This window comes from Leptinotarsa decemlineata, unplaced genomic scaffold, assembly GCF_025532065.1.
Source record: "Leptinotarsa decemlineata unplaced genomic scaffold, Ldec_3_MD MMD2_tig00002974_RagTag_RagTag, whole genome shotgun sequence".
Classification (NCBI taxonomy): Eukaryota; Metazoa; Arthropoda; class Insecta; order Coleoptera; family Chrysomelidae; genus Leptinotarsa; species Leptinotarsa decemlineata.
Window position 1 is genome coordinate 4,104,235 of NW_027412578.1, and position 24,249 is coordinate 4,128,483.

A 24,249-nucleotide genomic window follows, 5' to 3' on the forward strand; every position below is an offset into this window, starting at 1 on the left:
GTCTCTACAGAACGCGTTTGATTTTCAGATCTCTTTTAAGACTGTACTACGACCCGAAGGTAGGCTAGCGAACACCATCTGATAAATTTGGCAAACGTCCTCACGAAAATTCTGGTTTGGTGGTCCCTCGGCCACACGGTGGCGGGGGCGCACGTCCTGGGGGGCCAGTCGCCCATGTCGTTGGCGATGCCATTTATCGACAACGATCTATTATGGAGTTCCGACCACGACGGAAAGATGGTTGACCTATCTTCTTGCCTTCAGGTGAGTAAAATATAAACTATCACGTTTTCATTAGAATTGTTTTCAAATATTACGTTTATATACAGGCTGATTCACGGTGGATGGCACATTAGACGTTTCTGGTGAACCAGACAACGGATCACTTTGAAAATTTAATGGAGGGCATATTCGGACATTTTCTAGCCAACTAAAATATTTTCGACAATGCGGTGTTGCCGCTTCTATTAGAAAGCAGTAGCAACTTTGATTTTTCAAATGGAACACTCTGTATATAATATTATTTTTGGAATCTCCAACAATTGCCCGACAACTTTTTTTGATATTTCCCTATACCTATCTGTTACCGTTTTCGAAATAAAAATTAATTTCAATTTTTTTCTTCGAAAATCATGACTTCTAAAAATGCCGATATCTTTTAGTTAAGAAGTACTATGATATCGAAATTTGGTTTGGAGTTAGGTGATACTTGGACACTTCCCACACGTCAGCCTAATCTCCGTTATTTCAATACAGGGTGGTAAAAAAATACAGTTTTTTCGTTTGCTTGAAAAAGTTGCTGAAATTTGATTATTTTAAATGGAACACCCTGTATATTATTGAAAATTCGGAAAGCTGCTGAAATTTGCTTTCTTTCTATGTATATCATACCTATACCTAACTAGTCAAGTTTCGGACTTATGAACATTTATTTGTGAAAATGTCCCTTCAGAATGGTATTTCCATTCGGTATTTGGTAAGCAGGCCATGATTACTATTTGACAGTAGCGTTGTGACATTCTCCTAATAATATCGACATTTTCGTCACTTCAGAAGTTGCAAATACCTTCAAAACGATGGAACAAAACTATTCAAACGAAGTTCTTATGAATTTGTTTATTATTTTTGGACAGTGTGACAAAATTATCAGCAGAACATGTAGAAAGTTCAATGAAATGTATCCGAATCTACCGCCAATGAACCTCAAGAAATTTATACGAATTCAGAACAATTTCAATGCATTTGGATCAACTTTAAAAGCACCAAGAAACTTGCCTCGACCCGTAACTTTCGAAGACAACCAGATTAATGTCTTAGCATATTTTCACGCATTTCCCGAGTCATCGATAAGAAGTGCTGAAGAAGATTTGGGTATAAAATATTCATCGGTTCAAAGAATCTTGCGAAGACATAAAATGCATGATTATAAATTCACCAAAATTCAAGCAATGAAGCCTCAAGATCCTCAACAGAGAGTAGAATTTTGTGAAATGTTGTTGACACGCATTCAAGAAGATCCACTTTTTTTAAATAAAATTATTTGGACTGATGAATCGAAATTTTCGAGAGAAGGGATTTTCAATAGAAAAAATCGTCATTATTGGTCCAGTAAAAATCCTCACGTCACAAAAGAAGCCGGATTTCAAGAAAAATTTAGTTTTAATGTCTTCTGCATGTTGATGGACAACAAATTGAGGTACGTGATATACGAGGTGTCATTAACATCCAGAAGCTACCTGAATATTTTGGAGAATACTGTAGACAGTTTCGTGGATAATCTGCCACTCGAAGATTATCGAAACTGTTGGTACCAACTAGAAGGAGCTCCTGCACATTGCACAAGAGAAGTGAGCGCAGAATTGGATAGACTATTTGACGATCGGTGGATGAGGCGCTTGGGACCATGGAATTGCCCAGCGAGATCACCCGATCTTAATCCATTAGATTTTTATTTGTGGAGAATGTTTAAAGAAAAAGTTTACAAAATACCCGTGCGTTCGAGAGATGAATTGTTAGAAAGGATTGCCCAAACATTTGAAGATTTGGATCCCGATGAAATCAGATCTGCCACCACGAAAGCAGTCAACACCCGCATTTTAAAGTGCTTGGAACTGAACGGCCAGCGATTCGAACATATTTTGAAATATTCCACATGATTGTTTTACTTTTTTATAATTATTCATATCAATATTTCCAATTTCAAGTTTCTTGGTGCTGTTTTAAAGTTGATCCAAATGCATTGAAATTGTTCTGAATTCGTATAAATTTCTTGAGGTTCATTGGCGGTAGATTCGGATACATTTCATTGAACTTTCTACATGTTCTGCTGATAATTTTGTCACACTGTCCAAAAATAATTAACAAATTCATAAGAACTTCGTTTGAATAGTTTTGTTCCATCGTTTTGAAGGTATTTGCAACTTCTGAAGTGACGAAAATGTCGATATTATTAGGAGAATGTCACAACGCTACTGTCAAATAGTAATCATGGCCTGCTTACCAAATACCGAATGGAAATACCATTCTGAAGGGACATTTTCACAAATAAATGTTCATAAGTCCGAAACTTGACTAGTTAGGTATAGGTATGATATACATAGAAAGAAAGCAAATTTCAGCAGCTTTCCGAATTTTCAATAATATACAGGGTGTTCCATTTAAAATAATCAAATTTCAGCAACTTTTTCAAGCAAACGAAAAAACTGTATTTTTTTACCACCCTGTATTGAAATAACGGAGATTAGGCTGACGTGTGGGAAGTGTCCAAGTATCACCTAACTCCAAACCAAATTTCGATATCATAGTACTTCTTAACTAAAAGATATCGGCATTTTTAGAAGTCATGATTTTCGAAGAAAAAAATTGAAATTAATTTTTATTTCGAAAACGGTAACAGATAGGTATAGGGAAATATCAAGAAAAGTTGTCGGGCAATTGTTGGAGATTCCAAAAATAATATTATATACAGAGTGTTCCATTTGAAAAATCAAAGTTGCTACTGCTTTCTAATAGAAGCGGCAACACCGCATTGTCGAAAATATTTTAGTTGGCTAGAGAATGTCCGAATATGCCCTCCATTAAATTTTCAAAGTGATCCGTTGTCTGGTTCACCAGAAACGTCTAATGTGCCATCCACCGTGAATCAGTCTGTATAGTAGAAACCTTCAACGGCTGAACGCAAGGATCTTGTAAATTTTCTTTCTTTCAATTTGTTTATTTGTCAAAGATATTTTTACAATAAAATATGAAATGTTAGAATCATGAATTTTTGGGTTAAATGTAGGATGTTCTGTTTACATATTTGGCTCGTTAATATATATTACAAAAGTTGAAACAGTAATTGATATTCTCAAAAACTATCTACCAAATTATCTAGTGGGCTTCCAAAAACGATATATTGGGTAAAGTGGAATTTTATGAGGGGTGTAAAATTAACATGGTGCGTTAATATTTTGTTCATTCTTTTTTATTTCGTCGTCTATGCAATGTTTTTGAATGTTCATTGAAAATGTATAAATAATCAAGCATTCTGAACCAGTTTGTTGCAACATTGACCTGCCTGACAGAAATGTTGTATATTGTGTATTCCATAATTATAATGTTAAATGTCGTAATTCCTTCTTTCAACTGAGTAAAAAGAGTACCATTTTCAGGATGCCTCTGTGGCTATCGGCCAACAAAACGGCGCAACCGGTACTTCAGGAGGTTTGGGTGAATTGTCACAGTCAGATCTCAGTTCATTGGTACCACCACTGCCAGAAGGCCATAACATGGCCGACGCTGACGATATTTTCAAGCATTTATCAGACACCACTGCCATCGAAATCGAAAGTATTTTGAGCGAATTCAACCAAACCCCTTATATTAAGGTAAGTACAGGTATCACACACATCACTACATTTCTGTTGTATTAGGAAAAACAAAATTCGAACTGTGGTAGCTCATGGTCAAAAGGAACCAAGGGACCAAGTACCAAACTTCTACTACGACAGACATCTTCACTGGCGTGGGAGTTGACTCAACAACGACTGACACTTTCTGGTTTGGTATCACAAGTTCCTTTCAAGCACGGCCTGATAGACCAGATTTTGTTGTCTTCAACCATTGATTCAGCCGGGAAAACCCATGTTCTTATATTTGTTGAATTTTGCCAATGATTTCAAACTTACAGTACTTTTATAGGTAGGACTCCTTCCTGTACACAGGATTGAATTGTTAGAATATGTATTCAGATCAAACCATCAACAGTGAACTTTTCCCGTTTTTACAACCAGCATGCTGGAATAGATTCTGTCATTCTTTTTCCAAAAGCAAGAAGCTTCAATAATCATTGACTAATCAGATTTTCCAGAGTTCGACAAATTCAATTCATTTCCCACCCAATTACTGATCTTTGAATCTTCCAAGCTTCATTAACTTTCGTATGTTTACAGACCAATTTTTGTAACTGCTTTTAAGATATGATTTCATTATTTCTTTTGAAAACTCCAAGTGAATGAGTTGTATATGATTGAAACTCTGAAGCTGTATTCATTTTCTGCCAAAACTGAGTGTTCTAATTATCAACAGAAACATTCCATACAATCCAGTATTTCAAAATATTAATGATAGTAGTGAAAATATTACAGTAAACTGTAATTGTGAATTGTAGTTAGTTATTTATAATAGTCATTTGGCACAGATAAGTCCTACCATCACAGACTGCTTGCTAGAATTACTTAACGGTATCCTTTGTCTGTTGTGCGACCAAATTATAAAAGAGGATCAATCTTATGATGTTATTCGACCCACGTGGAAAAATGAATGCTAACCAGGACTTGTACAACGCAGCAAGGTGGCTTCCGCGGTTCTTACGAAGGTGAGAACCAGGAGTTCACGAAGGAAAAATCATGAGACCCTCCCTAACCTTGGAAACTCCAGGAACATGTATAGTGATCCGAATTACCTACTATCGTCGATTAGCTTTTATAAAGGTGGTTAAATCAAATATGGCCAGTGGGGGAGGACCTGAGGAAATCTTTATTTGATGTGTGTATTTTACGATAGTTCTAAAATGACCAGAGATATGTAGAGCTAGTGAGGGACTGGCGAACAGACCGATCACTGCTCGTGATTGGCTGAGATGCCAGTGCACACCACCTGACCTAGGGTAGCACCGATTTCAATGAATGAGGTGAACATTTTGAACCACAGTTTATTTTGATAGTCAACTTAGATATTCTATACGTAGCCAATAAACTAACCTTCGTGAATACGAGACTTCGGGAAGTACTGGTAGTAACATTAATAGCTATATTCATAAGTAACTATGTTCAAAAATGGAACCTGTCTGATGAGGAAAGTTGTTTGGATCATTACCAAATAAAATTCGAAACTGGAGGATGCCATATCTCGATCTCATACCTTTTCGAAAGCCCCAGAAAACAAACCGTTTAACCTATAAAATAGATTTGGATATTTGCACGAACTTCAATATCAGTCATCTTTGAAATTGATAAATTGTGAATGATTTTATGAAAATCAATATATTCGGAGTCCACATGTGTATGGCAGTCCAATTTTTTTTGTGAACAAGAGTAAAAGGGTTTCGATAGAGAAAGTAACCCAAATTAATCGTGTTGAATACATTTTGTTTAATTTTCGTACATAAAGTTGAAAGATGAAAAAAATATTTTCAGTTCATCGAAAACATTCTAGATTTAAAGGAATTACAATGAAAACGTTGATCAGTTTTGCTGTTTCTTGAAGAACTCTGACATCACGATAATTACCTCCACTACAATTAATTCATTTAACAGATCAATCCATAAAAATAAATAGTGAAACTTCATCTTCAGTTTTCATTATATTTTCAAATCTTCAATTTATGGTCGAATGTACCAATAAAACTGAATTCTTCAACATTTAATTAAGCTACTTACTTTATATAGTCACTTGAATTTACTACCAATTCATTTTATTTCCGCTAGTAAGTACCGCATTCATATTTGCATGTTAATGTATCACCACACGATATTCAAGTTAACTTCCAAACGTTTTATTTAGTTTATTTTATTCAGTTCATTTTAGTTCTACGTGCTGATTTTCTTTTTTAAATCATTGAATAATTCTGGAGTGTGCTGAAGTTTTTACAGATCTTTATGAAAAAATAACGAATGAAAAATTTTTGAATAGGTAGGTCCTAAGTGTGCGGATCTATTTGACCCTCTTCTGCAACACACGAGAATTTTTTGTGGCTCACACCTGTTTCACGTCGACCAAGTAGATCTAGCTTCTCAACAGAGCCTATTACTCCATTTGTTGAGTGATATTCCATATCAGCTGATTCTATCAAGTGCTACAAACCTGATCAATCCTTGAAAAGGCACACACAGAGTATGTGTCCTGCTACCAGAACAGGAAATTGCCTTGTGAAGAATAGTCCACTCCAAGGTTGGAAGGCCATGGTAGTGAGGACCAGACAGTCTGTGACTAGCTTCGTCAGGTAGATAAGCAACACTTATATTTGACTTGGGAAGCAAGAGGCGATCTCCCATGGCTGCAGGATCCTAACTGCACTAACGTGCAGCTCTGAAATCGTGCTTTTGAACCATCTTCTGAAATATCCTCTCAGCCATATGTAGAGGATATTAAATTTTTTTATCAATATTGAAGTTGTCGGATGCAAGATTTTCACCGTAATTTCTGTGCGCTGAAAACCTTTCCTCATGATGGCATCTATAAATCAGCTGGTTATACATGACAATACATCAGATTCAGTCATGCAGGGTCTTCTCGCTTACGGTTTGTCTGGAGGGTTGGTATTTACAGATCTGCACAGAGTAAGTTTCCTTTTCTAAGGCAGACTGTGTTTCTGCTGCTCAAGTGTTTGGTGCGAGGCTGATTTTCAAAAAATCCTGCCCTTGAGAAAGTGACTTAGTTTCAAGAATCAGTATGGCAATTGTAAAAACTCTTTTTGGTTCGAAGTAAATTCATTCGTTTCTTTCTAATTCATATGAAGCATATTATCATTAGCATTAATAGTATTAGTAAAATAAGAAGAAATTTCCATATATTTATCCTAATCTTAAATATTAAACTCAAAAGTGAGGTGTGTCAAAAACACTGATAAATTGTAGTTACGCCTATGACGATCATGAAATTAACATTCAAACCACTAGATGTCACGCGTCTTTGTACATTCTCTACTCGCATTTAGATGTCGCCATTGTTTTTTTGCTAGGTGGATGAAATTATATCTATATAAGATCCTTAATATATGAATATAATATTCGTATCGATAAACTTTCGAATTGCTTCTATTCGTTACAACAGTTATTGATTGATTTGTAAAAATCAATTTGTTCTGACCGTAACCGTTAGTAATTCGTTACTTTCATCAGAAATCTCATTTCATGTTCAAGCAGTAGGTAGTTGACTAATCTTGTTTTAAAATGAAATTATTATTCTACAAATCTCAGACATTACCTAGCCTTTGTTTATCATGAACCCACATTTTTTTCTACAGAAATTGTGTATTTGAGTTAATATATCATGTTTTTTTTGTTATTCTTTAAATGACGGTTGTGTCGCTGTTTTCACATGCTGCCCTCTATGATCTGATATTCTTACTATAATACCCACCTTCGTTCGTTCTGCACTCTGTTGACGTATAGCTGAACTAACAACCGATTCACTTTTAGCAAGAAGAAAACAACAACATTCCGAACTGCAATGACGACTCGGTTAGCAGTTCGCACCACAGCCAGAAGAGCGCGCAGGCCTTGTTAGAGATGAGAAAATATACGATCGCGGCCGCAAATCCCATCCTTGCTGAGAAACTATCGACGCCCAGTGAGCAGAGTCTGCAACCGCTAGGTTCCAATGGAAGATCACAGCTGGCGCTGCTGACACCGAAAGTTGAAAAAGGTAAATGATGAGAAATTCTTAGAGAATTATTTGACAATGAATAAGTTTGTTGAGGTTTCGGAAACAATAAGGTATTGAACCTACGAAACAGAAGGCACCATTTAACCGAAAAGTTGGTTTCAATTAATGTACTTATGACTGAAAAATCATAAGAAAAAGGAAAAATGATGGTTCTATCCTTAGAATTTTTGGTTCAAGGATGCATTTGATATTCTCGAGCCTCTAATTCAATCGGTTTACCATAAAAATAACAATAATTTTCTGGGTGCGAATGAACCCGATTATTTCTTAAATAACATATGATATGGTGAAAGAGGTTCAAATTATATAATTGACTGCTAAAAAAAAAATATATTTTGTTCTTGTAAAAGGTGTTTATTTTCATACTGATTGTTTCAAATAGTATTTTTCACTTTTCAGTAATTTTCAAATATTTTCTAAATATTATTTGATGTACCTACCCAATATCGAAATCTTCGCAAAAACCAAATCGGTTCATAATCTTTGAGAAAAACGTGTTTATATACAGATCAAGCCATAAATGTCAAAATTTTCTTGATAAAAGATATTCTCTCTATACTTCTGGACACGAGGCTAATGACCAATGTAGTCGATGCCGATGACACCAAGAAAAAAAATATTACCCATTACATGCTTGGAAAACAGTAAGACTTATAGGATTATGAGAAAAATAAAATGTCAAGTTCAACTCGGAAGCAGGAAATGGTACTGAAATGGCTCTTTTGATGTATATTTATTACCAAACAATATTTCAGAATATATGCAATTCGGGATTGGTATGAAAACATAAATTCAAAAGCTATCAGGCTTAGTTAGGAAACATTTCAAAATTCAGCTACATTCAATCCATCATTTTTTTGAAAGACTATTCGATGAAGTATTAGAATATCTTCATACTGACATATTTATTTTTAATGAATTCTATAGTTTGAAGATTGGGGTTACTTCAAGGAATTTTTTATTTACACAAAACTCCACAATAAAATGACTGTGTTCTAGTTGGCGTCATGATTATTAATTTGAATTTAAAAAAAAATCAAACTTCATTGACAAAAAACTGGTTATAATTATCAACAACGACAAATTCTGATTACCTTAAGGTGTTGAGTTATTGGTAAAGTTCACAATCTAATGACAAATTCCGGAAAAACATTCCGTTGTTTTCTTTTCTGAATGCTCCAATGAAATATTTCCAAGATATGTAATGTTGATACTAATAATTTAAATTCAATGCGCCTTTCTCAATATACAATCTTAACAGAGTTTGTTTTGCTGATATTTTTATAGGTATGTTATATATGAGGCAATAGTTTCAAAACTTCATAGATGTTATTTTTCATAAATATTTCGAAATATTGGTTGATGCATTACGAATTCGGATACACATGAATTCATAGTGAATGATTGATTTCTAACTTAAACCAAAATGAATTAATTGAATTGTTGAAAATACTGTCTTCTTCAGTTGTATATTTGTTAAGGTTAACCTTTATTTTTTTGTAATTTCGACACAGTGAAAACTTTCAAAATCGTTGTAGGTGTTAGAAAGTCGTGATTTTTCTAACCAGTACTGCTTTTTGTAGCTGATTAAAAAAATTACCATCATTTTGCCCCTAGTAAGTTTTCTATCTAGCTAGACGTGATTTTAATTTAATAATAATAGCTCACTTCTATCTCACTCCTATTATTTCAAGGCCTATCTGTAGAGTAGGGAGGGTGAGTGTAGGCCTACAGGCCATATGTGACCCATTGTACATCCTCCCGAGGAGTTGTCGTCCTAGGTCATCGTCCATCCTGTCCTTTTCATCTTCCTGTTAACACATCCTGCATAGAGATGTGTCCACTAGGTGCTTCCTTACTTGATAGTTGCCATTCAGAAATTTTACTGTTAAGCGTAGATTTTTTTTGGTCATCGTCATATATTTCTTCGGCGCCAGCTTCCCAGGGTCGCCCAAGGTGATCCTGGCAAGATTGCCATCCCATCTCTTTAGGGATTGAGCATGGGTGTGCCGTTTGGCTAGTTCCGCAATTGTCGAAGTCATCAGGCCGTGGGTGCCACTGGGTCCTAAAAGTCTTAGTCCAGTCGCTTCCTTGGCTAAGGAGTCGGCAATGCGATTACCTTTACTCCTGTCGTGCCCTTTAATCCACCTCAGGGTAATTTTATTATCTACCGAAGCTTTGGCTAAATCTTGGTGGCACTCTAGTACTAACCCTGAGGTAACACGTTTTCTGTTCAGGGCTGATAGGGCTTGTCTGCTATCAGTGCAGATTGTTATGTTTTTGCCAGAAATTCCTTTCCTGGTTATTTATTTTGTGACGATTGAGATACCAGCCGGTTCTGTTAGAACCACGCTGGTATTTTTTCCCCATTTAATCCCCACTTAATCCTTAGGCTTAGTGATCTGGAGTACAAGGCCTAATACACTCAAATGTTTTGAATTTGAATGATTTCTAGGAAACAAAAGGTTGCACTAAACGGTTACTCGTCGAAAAAAAAATTAGCAATAGAATGTTGAATTGATTTTCTCAAATGAAGATGGTTAAATCGGAATTTTTCTGTTTTGTCAACTGCATGTTGAGAACCCTTGATTTAACAATTTTTCTCTAACTTAACTATTTTCGTAAATATAGGAATGAAGGCTTTTATGGCTGGCGTCAATGTTTTGGATGGTTTCCGGGTTTTCCCGTGGTCTTCTTTGGTTATGACTTCCAGACGTTTGAACTGCAACTGCAGCAGTCATCTTCAGTGGCGTGGTCGAAGTACTCTTCTTGAGTCTTAGTTACATCAAGCCATAGGACTTTTTATCGATGTTGAACACAATTTTAAATTAGTTTAAAATTATTTTTTCTACACCCGTACTCTAACAATACACTTATATGACCATAATCCGTTTCATAATGATATCCATTATGATACAGATTTTTCATAACGATACAGATTATCAATCGATAGAAACCCATAATTTTTCAATCAAGAATCCTGTTCCTTTGTTTGTCCTAGATTCTAACCTGAGTAACTAATTGCTTTATTTGTCAAAATCAGTTTTCATATTACCTACCTATATTATCAAAATGTCTGAAAACAGGAAAACAGCGATATAGAAGGAATACCATCGACTCCTCCACACATATCGGAGAAAGCAGAAAATGCAACAAAAAATCTTTTACCCCAAAAATCTAAGAAAGTGTACGAAAAAATATATCAACGGTTTATGGACTGGAGAAATACAAATAATATTTCGACATTCTCGGAAAATGTTTTGATTGCCTATTTTCAAGAATTGATGAAACTCTAAAATCATCTAGTATATGGACACATTACTCAATAATAAAATCGTTGATAAACATCAACCATAATGTAGACATTTCAAAATATAAGAAGCTACAAGCTTTATCAAAGCGAAAGTCCAAAGGATATGTTGGAAAAAAATCAAAAATATTTTCACCTGAACAGTTAAAAACGTTTATCGACGAAGCACCCGATGAAATATACTCATTTATAAACGTAAGTACATATCTACCTACCATTATATTTTTAAATACTTATTTTGTCATAATTACTTTTTCTATTTGACATGTGCATGATATATTTTATTAATTTCGCAAAACGTATTAAGGTACCTCGTGGCGTAGCGAGCTAAGGAGTTGACTTCGATCTTGACGGCTTTGCAAGACGCCGGTTAGAATCTTTTTATTGTCATTTTTTTTCATTTCTTTCTTTATTTTATAATTATTTTTTTTGTTTTAGGTAGCAATGATTTTTGGAATAATGGGAGCATGTCGAAGGCATGAACTACATGACCTTAAATGTGAAAATGTCAAAGATATGAATGGAATCTTAATTGTTAATATGGTAGAAACTAAAACAAAAGTACAAAGAACATTCACAATTACCGGCAAATATTACGAAATTAGTAAAAAATATATGAATATACGGCCGAAATTTTGCCCCACCCCATCTTTTTTCGTTAATTATTTTAATGGTAAATGCACAATTCAAAACATAGGTATTAATAAATTTGGAAATTCAGGGAAGAAAATAGCAACATATTTAAATCTGCCTGATCCGAATTTATATACAGGACATTGTTTTCGAAGGACATCTGCAACCGTATTAGTTGATGCCGGAGACGATATTACTGCATTAAAACGTCATGGTGGCTGGAAATCCAATTCAGTGGCGGAAGGCTACATTGAAAATTCGCTTCAAAATAAAATCAGCATTTCCAATGCAGTATTGAACTCTGTTGAGAGTAACAACAATGAGATAAATGTAAATATTCCTTCCACTTCCAAATCAGTGGTACCTGGAATAAACTTTTCGAATTGCACAATAAATAACCTTAATATTTTTGAAAGATCAGATTAATTACAGTTGTTATATTCAATATAAATATAATTAGAATCTTTATAGTTTTCATATATCCATGATAATACCATTAAGTTTGTTTTTATGTTATCTACGTAAGTTGAGATTTCAATATTTACCTGGATGCATCATTTTATGGTATTTCGATCAAGTTAGGAAAACATTCCTAACCATCCTTTTCAATATCCCAGTAGTGAAAGCTGGATACACCCGAAAACATGTGTTTCTAGTTAAAAGCCCATAATACCACCTATTACTATAATCGTAGACAGGGGGTGACCCCAGCAGATCACACGCTTTGATGGAATGAAGTAAAAAAGGTCGTAACTCTACTTTAAGGGGTGAATAAAAATGTCGTGAAACAGATTTGAGGGTAGGACCTACAGTGGAATACATATGTTTACGTTGGTGGTGGGTTAATCATTAAAATGATCATGAGTTTTCTGAATATGTTGAAGGAAAATATGAAGTCGATTTTATACATTCGTAAAATATTGGAAAGTCCAGTTTAATAAAATTTACTAGTTCCACGAATAAAGCGTCCACTGAAGAGAACATTGTTATTATTACAAAAGTTTTTTTCCGTTTTTATGAGGTAATATATCTGTGAATACTTATTCAATTCAATCGAAATTTGCGCCATTTTAATCAGTGCACTTTTACTAAACGGAACACAAGTCGATTGATTCCGTTACCATTAAAATTGATCACTCAGGATTCGATGAGGTTGACAAAGGCCATTTTTGTCGGGCCCGGATTGGTAAAGCTTCTACCGGTGAGAAAGTGGTGAGAAAGTTATCGAATTGCTTGAAAAGATGGTAGTCGATTGGCAAGAGGTCTGGGGAGTATGGTGGGTGAGGCAGAGCTTCGATGCTCATTTCGTTTAATTTTCAGACGGTGATTTGGTGAAACTTCGTAGTGGAGCAGGAATAATCTTCTGTTGACCAGTGCTGCTTACGTAATTTGCGGTACATTTCCTCGATTTTCTCACATGGTATACAATATACGGTACAAAATTCTCTATCGAATACTACGACACAGTATCTAGAATAAATATTTATTGAAATAGGTTGTTACAAAAACACATGACATTGAAACGGGACAAATATTTGGAAACAACCCAATAAATTGAAGAATATAAACTTTCACGGCGGGAGATAACTGTGTGAAAGCTATTTTCCGGGTTTTTTTCACCGTGGTCTGCAGGTTTTTGTATCTGACGTTTCGTCTACTACCTCGGTAGACATTATAGAAGGTAGACCTAACCTGACCTGAGCTAATAATTGAATAAAAATATTTAACACAAGAAATCAAAAGTGCATCTGATTTATAACCAGCAAACATTAGTTAATAGGAGAAAAAACCAAATCCGGTCTGATGAACAATATTTTTGGTTTCTCAGAAACGAAGCAAGTTAGGACACACGTTCATGTAAACTTTTTTCATCAAATATGACGAGTATCCACCACCTGAAATTAATGACATCATCTAAGAAACACCTTGTATTACATAGACCTATATGCTTGCCGTTTAGTACAATTTTAGGTCTACGTCATCCCCAAAGTTCGCACCATATGGGAAACTTATTTATTAAGGATTTTCCGACAAAAAGTTATTCTTGATAAAAGTTTGTGCATTCCCTAAAACTAAACATGCACCAACAAAATACAGTAAAACACACGTAATATACGAGGAGCTTTCAAAAATTTGATTTTGAGACAAGAGTAAAGTACCCTCATTTAGGATAATTTCGGGAAATGTTATTTAGAAAAATTGTTCAGCATTAAAAAAAATCTAGATTTGAAATTATGGCCATCTAAGTGGAGTTATTTTTTTACCCATTTCGTTAAATGGGGATTACGAAAAAAAATTTTGCTGAAACGATAAATAGACACAATCCTGTATACGACAGATTATTTCAAAAGCCTGTAATATTACGAATTACACAACTATGGTGTTAACAACGGTAAATTTTTTTGAAGAGTAAAATAATTTTCAAAGTTTTTGGTGCAAAGTTAATTTTATTTTGTGTTAACACCGAAAAGGATTCGAAATTATACGGTAATGTAACGAGAACTTAATATTCAGTAATATCAAATCACAAAACATCAAAATAAAATTTGGCCCGAACTCATTGATTTTCTGGAGATTTTCTTGTCCAAAAACATTCTCTAAAATAATCTCCAGAAAGTCAATGAGTTCGTTCCAAAATGCCTATTTTATTTGGATGTTTGGTGATTTGATATTATTGAATATTAAGTTCTTGTTAAAATATTGTATAACTTTGAGTAATTTTCGGTTTTAACGAAAAATAAAAATACCTTCAAAAAATTGACCCTGGTTAACACCATAGTGTAATTCATAATATAACAGGCTTTTGAAATGAACCGTCGTATGCAGGATGCCGTCTATTTATCATTTTAGCAAAAAATTTTTTCATATTTCCCATTAAAAAAAAAGGGTTAAAAAAATTAAACTTCACTCAGATGGCCATGACTTTGAATCTGGATGTCTTTTTCAATGCTGAACAACTTTTTCAAATAACATTTCCCAAGATTTTTCAAAATAAGTACTTTATTTCTGCCTCAAAATCAAATATTTGGAGGCTCCTTGTATATTACGTATGTTTTACTGTATTTTGTTGGTGCATGTTTAGTTTTAGGGGATGCACAAACTTTTCTCAGAATAAATTTTTGTAGAAAAACCCTTAATAAATAAGTTTCCTATATGGTGCATACTTTGGGAATGACACTGTATTACCTGGATTGTCAGACAAAAATGTATTTATTATATTTCTCTGGTGTTACGCATGGTGTTTATACTTTCCCCATGGACTCACCAATAATTGACGAAACAACTGACTACAATAATTAAAATCAACTGTATTTCAATGTTGATACAACCAAACACTTTAACTAAAACTGCAACTGTAATTCAATTCATCGGAATTCACCGGAATTCTAATGAAGCCCCATGAAACATTACTCTCGAAGCAACGCCACGTCTAGAACGGCCGCGAGCGCACGTCGAGTTGAGCACGTCACAAATGATTTATGACGACCAGCGTCGGCCGGTCTTATTTTTTTAGGGGACGATTCACAACAATATCTAGGGTATTTTATTAACGCTTCCTATCTTTAAATTGAAATAAATCAAAGTGTGAGTGAAATATCATCGAAACTTTTTATTCGTGTGAAATACCTTTTGATGCCATCATGTGTGGAATAGCGCACTGTTCAAATGTTCGCCACGGCTTTTCTGGGGCACATAAATCTGGCTGAATTTGACCGATGGCATGGGTTATGTTGACTTTGAGGACCGCTGTTGTTTGTGGCTTATTCACATACACTATTTTGACCTACGATTATTTTATCGTGAGTATGAATGCTTAATGCACACAAGAATTACAATAACTATTGTGAAAAGGTAGAATAAGAAAAATAACTGGCAAGATATACTGTAGTCAAGACAAGATTTATTCTAACTGTACTCTTACAAGGTTCAAAACGTTATGAATGATTTTATAAAAGCAATGTTTCACATCGGTAGTTTGAGAAGGGGTTCAACATAGATAGGAAAGGTCATAATAACGGGTAATGGTAAGGTAAGGAATGGAAAATCTAACTATTTGTAGCTTACAATATTTCCGTGGAAAAAGGCCTAAATATACGGGTTGCTTACGTGAAGATATTCGGAAATTTTTGAATTTCATGAGGATAAGTGGATTAGAAAAGACCCGTACATTAGAAGACCAACTAAAAAACTTCAATTAGGAGACCCTTGGGAATAATGAAAAAACTAAATAACTCAAACAAAATAAAATTAATGCCATAAAATAATCTACTTTGTTAAATAAGTTTTAGAGCTGGTCACTCTAGGCTAAATACTAAAAAGTTAAGATTCACAATTCACTTGAAAAAATAATAATATCGATAGCAAGATTTTGAGATCGAACATACACTCTATTGAACACCTTTCGCGATTATTTACCGATAAAATTCATTTTAAAATGTTTCATACGCACTGTCCGTATTGAACAGGAAGTGTACATGGGTCAAATGTTAAAACGCAACGGAGGATCCGAGACTGATCATTATGCCATGATTGACGTGATATATGCCCATTGTTTTGGTTTGAACGAATACTTTGAATGTATTCCACAAAAACAACTTTTCATTAAGGTCATAGCTGCTATTGCATCATATTAACTTTTTTCTTAGTTTTGTTTTGATTCAATTTGAATGTGTTTATATTCAATGTTGTTGAAGATGTGCAATAGTTCTATAAAACCTCAATAGATTTGCAATAAGAGTTTATTTTTATTCATTTGATAATTTTCGATGATATGAAACTCGATTTATTTTTGATAGCATTGTCGATAATTGGGTACTGTGGAAAGCGCTACTGCAAGGTGACTGTGGTCTCTAGACGTTGGTCCCAGTTTTCTGTCATCTGTCATCTGTCTATTCAATAAAATACCTGATCACATTCCATTTCACATGAATTTCATGTGAATGTTCATTGAGGAGTTTATCTTCTGGGTATATTTGACTGCTCGATTACACAAGTTTTTGAGAAAGATTTCCTAAATGACACATGATATTCTCCTTTCAAATCCAACGTATCGAAATTCATATATTGAATATTTTTCATTGTAACTCCAGATTTCTATTTTGAATAACTGAATAAAATATAATTTTTCAATGGAATAATCAAGTTTCTGCAATCATCCATTGGGTGGGTGGTTTTCGAAACTTCAAACACTCACTCTAGTTGAATAAATATTTCTGTATTCAATTGCTTCATTCAGTTCTTTTCAATCTCTGAATATGAAGCAATCTTTAATAAAAAATCAATGAAGGTGTTCTTCTTTTGGTCATTCCTATTATTAGTCGTTTATATACTAAAGTGTATTCATAATTAATTATTATAGCTTGGTCTTTTCCGTAAATACTCTCACTTTTCTGCTCCTCAGAACTCATTTCAAGTCACAGATTTGTTGAAAAAATCATGAAAACAGGTCGAACAGAATTTACGAATTACAGTGTTCATGTATTAAATCACTTTGTATATCGAATAGTATTTCATAAGTTTCCATCAAGTATATTGGTGTTGATAGTTTTGTCAAAGGTTTTTTTTTTCTTGTTAATGAAAGTTTTTCTATTGAAATGAATGAAAGATGGATCTGAACAATTTAATACATCACCTGAATCAGAGTAATTTTAAGCTGGGGAAGTTCTAGGACAGAAGGAACCCAAGTAACTGGAGCCACAATGATTTTGAAAAAGGAATCTGCCAAACAGTAATGTTTGAAACAAGATGGAGAGATCATGGCAATAGTCATTGGTGCTATTGAAAAAGAAGAAGAACATATGATATTGACATGCAAAAATGAAAAAGAAATCTGGTAAAAACTAACTAGTGTTAAGGCAATTTATGAAGAATACTAATACCAAAAAACGCGCTATTGAAGAACATCGAACTAAAAAGTCAAAAATATTTTTTTTGACTTAAAACAATAACTATCGAAAAAATACTAGTAATATTGTGAAAAGAGCCTGGGCGCTAGATATACAAAAAACATGGCACAAAGAGCCCACGCTTTTGTCACAATAATACTAGTATTTTTCGATCGTTATTGTTTTAAACTTATTAAAAAAAATATTTTTAACTTTTTAGTTCGTATTCTTTAAAAGCGTGGTTTTCAGTTTTTTAAACTATATTTATTATTTTGATTTTATTTTGAATAACCTAAAGGAGGTTACGTGCAGCGCCATCTGCCCGCTAATAGATCAAGCAATAATGCCGATAATTCTGTCAATACAGATCCCGAGCTTGAGAGTTACAAACAAACATACATACAAACATACATGCATACATACATACAGTTGAAGCTAATATAAAGCATGTAAAAACCAGTAGCTAAGTGCGTTTCGATAGTCTGTAACATCTCCAAAACTTCCGGTATAATATCAAAGAAGGACGAGATAGGAATTCTACTGGCCTCTCTGCAGTGAGAAGAAAATCAGAAGAACCCAGCAGCGTCTACTGCAAAAAAATCAAATTAATCCCAAAAAAATTTCAGAAAACCAAAATTGACAAAATGTTCGGCCACTAGGAAATTGAATGTTCTAGCAAGACGAAGAACAGAATCCGTGTAAAAAATGGTAAATACAAACCGTGGCATAGTTGGTTGCAGATGAATCTTTAGAGTGAAGTATCCGACGATGAAAGTATGTTATGAGAAAAGTCCGACGTCTTGCAGAAAAGTTTCCATAAGTTTAAATATTTAGTAACAATCATATTTGAATATATAATTCAATTAGTTCAATTTGATTGAAACAGTGACTGAAATTGTGAGAATGATGAATAACTAGGTTTGGAGAGTCACGTGGGATTCAAGAATAATGACACCTAGTTGTTAAATTCATGGCTGTTAGTTTTATCGCTGTAGAACTTTGTTTTCGTGCCCTAGCCTTGAATTTTTTCACTTTGAAGGAAATAATAACTGTATCTGTTTTTTTTCCAATCTGGAAACAAAAAAATACGGAAAAGATCCCTCATTTCGAACTATCCACTTATTCAGCTTACTTCATTTTCGATATTTTATTATTAATACTTGTTCACAAAACGGATTTCAACTTCTAATTATTATATGCGAGCGCTTTCGATAGTAGACTGTGCTGTCATCTTCATGGATCTACTCAAACTGAACGTTTTATCTTATTATTTGTTCTTTTTCACGGTTAGATCGCCTTAGTGAGTTTGTTATTGTTGTCGCTACACACGCTATAGTCGAGAACCATTATAAAATAAATAAATTAACTCCTCGCAATCCTGATTATTTCTCAAAAAATAGAGTATTCCACCCATTCCATAAACTTCGTTATCCCGTTACTGATATCCTGAATACTTTTTGCTAAATGTTCTGATTGAACCAACACTCTACCTCGTCGTTAAAGTTTTCTTGTCGAAAAACCCTCAACATCATGGAAAAAATTTACAACCCCATCAATCATTCATATCTGCTTCCGAACACTATAAAATACGAAAATATCTGTATTATATTGGCTATAAAACACGAAACTCTTGTAGGAATATCGTCGGTTCTATTCGAGGCTTTACCGCCCTGATAACCATTCACAGTCTATTTAGTTCATAAAAACGAAAAATGAAAATTCATTTCTAGTTAGATAACTAGTTGGATGTACTAATAGATGGAGTGACGGACATGTGAGCATGCAATTTAATTTTTTAATCTTGTGAAGAATTTTGCATTATTAAAAGCAGTATCTCACAAACCCAAGTAAAAGTTATATACTTTTCATGGATCTGGAGTGGATACCTTGTTGAATTGAAGTATGATTAAATTTTCACACTAGTGTCAAACATAAACGAATTACACAGTTGTCCATCCACTGAGACCGATGGCAAATATCCCGACGGTATGTCGATAGTTTTACATTCACATAGTCGAACCCAACTAACAACTCAGGACTTTCATTCCGGAGGAGACACGTCTTCAAAGAGAAATAGTGTGTCAGTATTTCTGTTGAATATTGAACCTCAGAGTATCAACTAACTCATAAACTCATAAGTGGCAACATTGGCAGAAATTAAGACGATATCACCAATGACTTTTCTTAAATTTCTTTAAACTTCTGTCAGAAAGTAGCATTTTTTACTGCAAAAATGCATTGATATGCCTTGAGGAACGAGATGATACGATTTCAGATATGTCAGGCATTATTGATCCAAATATTCATATTGTTACGTTTTTCCCTGTGGGTTGACCAATAATTGACTACACTGAATAATCAAACTTAACTTTATTTCACTTTAAATACAACAAACACTTCAACTAAACTTCAACTATTATTTGAATGTCTATTGCCTTACTAGATCACTTCGCATACCGCACTGTAACATCCCCTTGACTGTGTACTTGACTGTCTCGATATCCTCGTGGCTAGCCGTAATCGAATGTTGTAGAAATTTCGCCGGAGTTAAGTCAAAATCGGTAGCATTATTCTCGCTGCTTCTCGAGCGGCAGGGAACATTGTGCATTCCCGCTCTCTTACCTACGTGACGTTAGGTTTATGGTTACCAGTGGCGGCCGGCGTTATTTTCTTCCGGCTATGATTTACAACAATATGCTTACATGAATGTAAAGGATAACTCTAATTTCAGTTCAATAAACCGGGACAAGTGTTTCACTGAAAAGTAATACTTTTCAGGCGTGTTTAAACCAAATTCTACTTTTCCAAGAAATTTTCACCCTTCCAACCAATATAAAATGTTGGACAAGAATCACTCACTGAAGATTCGTCTTCGTTGTTTTTAATGAATGTACTAAGGTTATTATGTTTCAAACGTTATGTTCAAATCTTTTTTTTTTCAAAATACGAACTATATTATTGATTTGTTTACCAAAGTAGGAAAATGTCCTATGACACTTGGATAAACCTGGATAACATTTTTCATAATGAATGGAGGTACAAAAGAATTTACAATGAACACAGAGGTCTGCCTGTTGCAATTTCTAACGATTTCGCTTCAGAAGCGTTAGAATCGAACCGTTTAAGTGTAATTACAAATCCAAGAACTATAAGTAAAAGTATTACAATGATCAAGACATTATCAATGCCTGCACGAAAGTGCAATGAAAGTGCATCGTCGCCATTCATTTTAGATTTTCTTTTCGCGTGTATGTGAACTGCACTTGTACCGGAGAAATGTCTTCCGATCGAATTTCTCATTATTTCTATGGTTGTTACATTAATTGAACGTTGTCGTGCGCAGAGGATACAATTAGGCATAATCGAATGGGGATTGTGTAGAAATGAGGACAGAAACTATCGCTTGGTGGAAATAACAGAGGCGTAGAATGCTAACAATGATCGTGTATGAGTTTTTTCATATCAGATTCATACAATGCGTATCCTAAGTGTTACCTCCTATCCAACTCGTTACTGGACTTCTTGGGTTCACCCCTATTTCATCCTTTATTGGAGGGGAGCCGAATTGATGACACTGGCGGGCCAAATCCGGCCCGCCAGTGTCATCAATCCGGCCCACGACAGCCAATGATTTACTGTCATCAATCTGGCCCGCGACAGCCAATGATTACCTAATTGTTGTTACTATTGCTGTGATAAGTTGAAGAAGAAAACACAGAATGATAATTACTCGGTTCTATTTACTTGCAAGGTAGAACTTAGCGACAGAAATGATGACAAAGACAACTTAACTTGAGTATCTAAGTTTAAGCATATTAATAAATAACAAATTAATTGAAACGAATCACAGTAAAACAAAAACACTAATGAGATTTATGTAATTGTGATTTTCCACCGACAATACTTTGTAGTTGTGGATCAATTTTACTCGTATCAATTATCAAAAGAGATTTAAGATGCTCATCGATTAATTGAGATCTGTAAACATTCTTTGTGTACGTCATCTTGGAAAACGTTTTCTCACACAAGTAAGTAGTACCAAAAACAGAAAACAACCCACGAGCAAATTCATGCAAATTATCAAATTGTTCCAGTGGAAGACTCTTATAAAATTCCAACAAAGATGTAAATCCGTAAATCAGTAGTCTAGAAATATAGTTAAGGGCAGAAATTGGCCCTTGGAACAAACTGAAAAAATCATTATGGCCCGAAGGCTTCAAAGTTTGGAGACCCCTGTTCTAGGGTTGTGAAGCATTTGTCAGGATCTTCAAAAAGGTGTGTCACAAGACCCCCTTTTCCATTTAATTTTTTTTCCCAGATGGCGCCCATTCGCCATCTTGAAAGTTTCATCTGTCAATTTCACTTCAAAATAACTTATAATAATCTATATCTATATATATATATATATATATATATATATAATATATATATATATATATATATATATATATATATATATTTATATATATATACGATACCATCCTGCGATAAAACTTCATAAAAATTTATTAATTTGTTAAATGAATAGAGAAATTCAATATTTTTGAAAATTTTTTTTTGCTATTTTCGTGTCTAGAGATAAATATGATTAAAACAATTTTTTTTCTCAATTTCAGTTTAAAATTATTTAAAATCGATTTTTTTATATTTCGATTGTTTAAATAATTACTTAAGAAATAAACTTGCATTTAAAAATCATAATTAACACTTTTAAACAGTTTGGCAAAAAAATTTTTCATTCATCATTCAATTGTTCGTTAGTTTAACAATTTGCTTCAGAAAAATAATATAACGTTGGTCAATATTTGTTCACAACAAATTGTTGAACTAATAAACAATTAATAATAAATAAAAAAAATATTTCTTACCACACTATTTAAAAGTGTGAATTATTATTTTCAAAAGCAAAATTATTTCTTAACCAATTATTTAAACAATCGAAATATAACAAAATCGATTTTAAACAATTGAAAATTAAAATTAGGAAAACAGTTTTTTTAATCATAATTATCTCTAGACAACAGAATAGCAACACATTTTTTTTCAAAAATATTGAATTTCTCTATTGGTTTAAAACAATTTAATAAACAAATTACGTAAAAAATTTATATCCTATGTTAATAACTGCCATTTTTTAATGTGAAAACAGACATAGTTGAATATCAATTGAAAACAAAATTTTTATCAACAATTTTAAGATATTTCATTTTGCAATACTTATGAAAAATCATAATTAACAAATTGATAAATTTTTATGAACTTTTATCGCAGAATCATATGAAGTATATATATCAAAAGGGCCCCACGAAGTTTAAAATTTAAAGGCCAATTATTTATACCTTTCATCCCATTATTTATGCCAAAGGAGATTGGGAAAAAATTTGTTAGTTAACAATTGAATAACTTTTTGAAAAATGGAAATAAAAACTTTTTTTTCTACGGGACTCGATTCATTCAAGTGTTAAGAAGATACTAGATTATTTTCAAATTTTCAAAATGACATTTTATGTTATAAAAAAATTATTTCTTTTGCGGCAGCGCGCGCATGCCGTAACAGCCGCGCGGAACCCTATTTTCAACGTCAAATTAAAATTATAAATAATGGAGATAGAGTTTCGGGAGTCAGGACTTTTTTATCGGAAATTTCCTCCTCTTCAAGGAACTTTTCTCAAAATTTCTTAAATATTAATATTTTTTGAGTTATTAATGAAAAACTAAATACTATTTTTTTTAAATCTTATTTTATTAATAACAATTGCAATTTGTTACCTGCACCAAAATCCTTCAAAAACATTTTTCTAGCGGTGATTCCGAATCGAATGAGCTGTCGCTCATATTTTTAGGAACTTCATCTCTATTTTTCATGTTTCTGAACTTGTTGATGAGACTATTACCTCCACAGGTGACACCTCACCCGGCAAGGGTATTCTAACGCTATTCGCTGCGGGGCAGGCGTCCATGATATAGTTCACGTGGATATGTACATAAAATTATTGCAAAATAGATCCTCGATTGCCTGAATGTTGACCAGAAGGGTGAAAGTAGTTGTTCGAACTGCTCGAACATCCCTCTTATTCGCCATTTCTGACTCCGTCTGATTATCACTCCTTCCCTCTGAAAACAAATCTAAAAGGTGGTGCATTTCTTTCCAATGAACAGACTCACCCTCAAATTCTATTTCAAGCTCGACTAGACATTCTTTCCGAGAGAATCAAGTTAGTTGGAGTTGGTACGATTCTGCGACATTAAGGTGCGTATTCACCAAAAAAGCGAGCACGAGCGAACGAGAGTCAACAAGAGTGAACGAGCATTCTGCATCATTAATCGGGCTAGCAAGCGAGCGAACGTATGCTTGTTCGCGTTCAGAAAAGATCGAGAAGAAGGCGGTACATCAAAAGGTGCTCGCACAAAGTAGATACATACAAGAATGCTCGCTCATGCTCGCTCGTGCTCGCTTTTTTGGTGAATACGCACCTTTAGACGTTACATGGC

The 24,249-nt window shown here is 33.9% G+C and overlaps 1 protein-coding gene across 1 annotated transcript in view; it reads left to right on the top strand.

Moving 5' to 3' along the window:
- Positions 1–24,249, top strand: part of Eip74EF (Ecdysone-induced protein E74) — a 569,772-nt gene that overhangs the window by 247,931 nt on the left and 297,592 nt on the right. The window contains 3 exon segments of the mRNA XM_074177301.1: positions 29–264; positions 3,654–3,869; positions 7,683–7,908. Of these exon segments, the coding sequence (XP_074033402.1) occupies positions 175–264; positions 3,654–3,869; positions 7,683–7,908 (532 nt within the window). The 5' untranslated portion in view covers positions 29–174.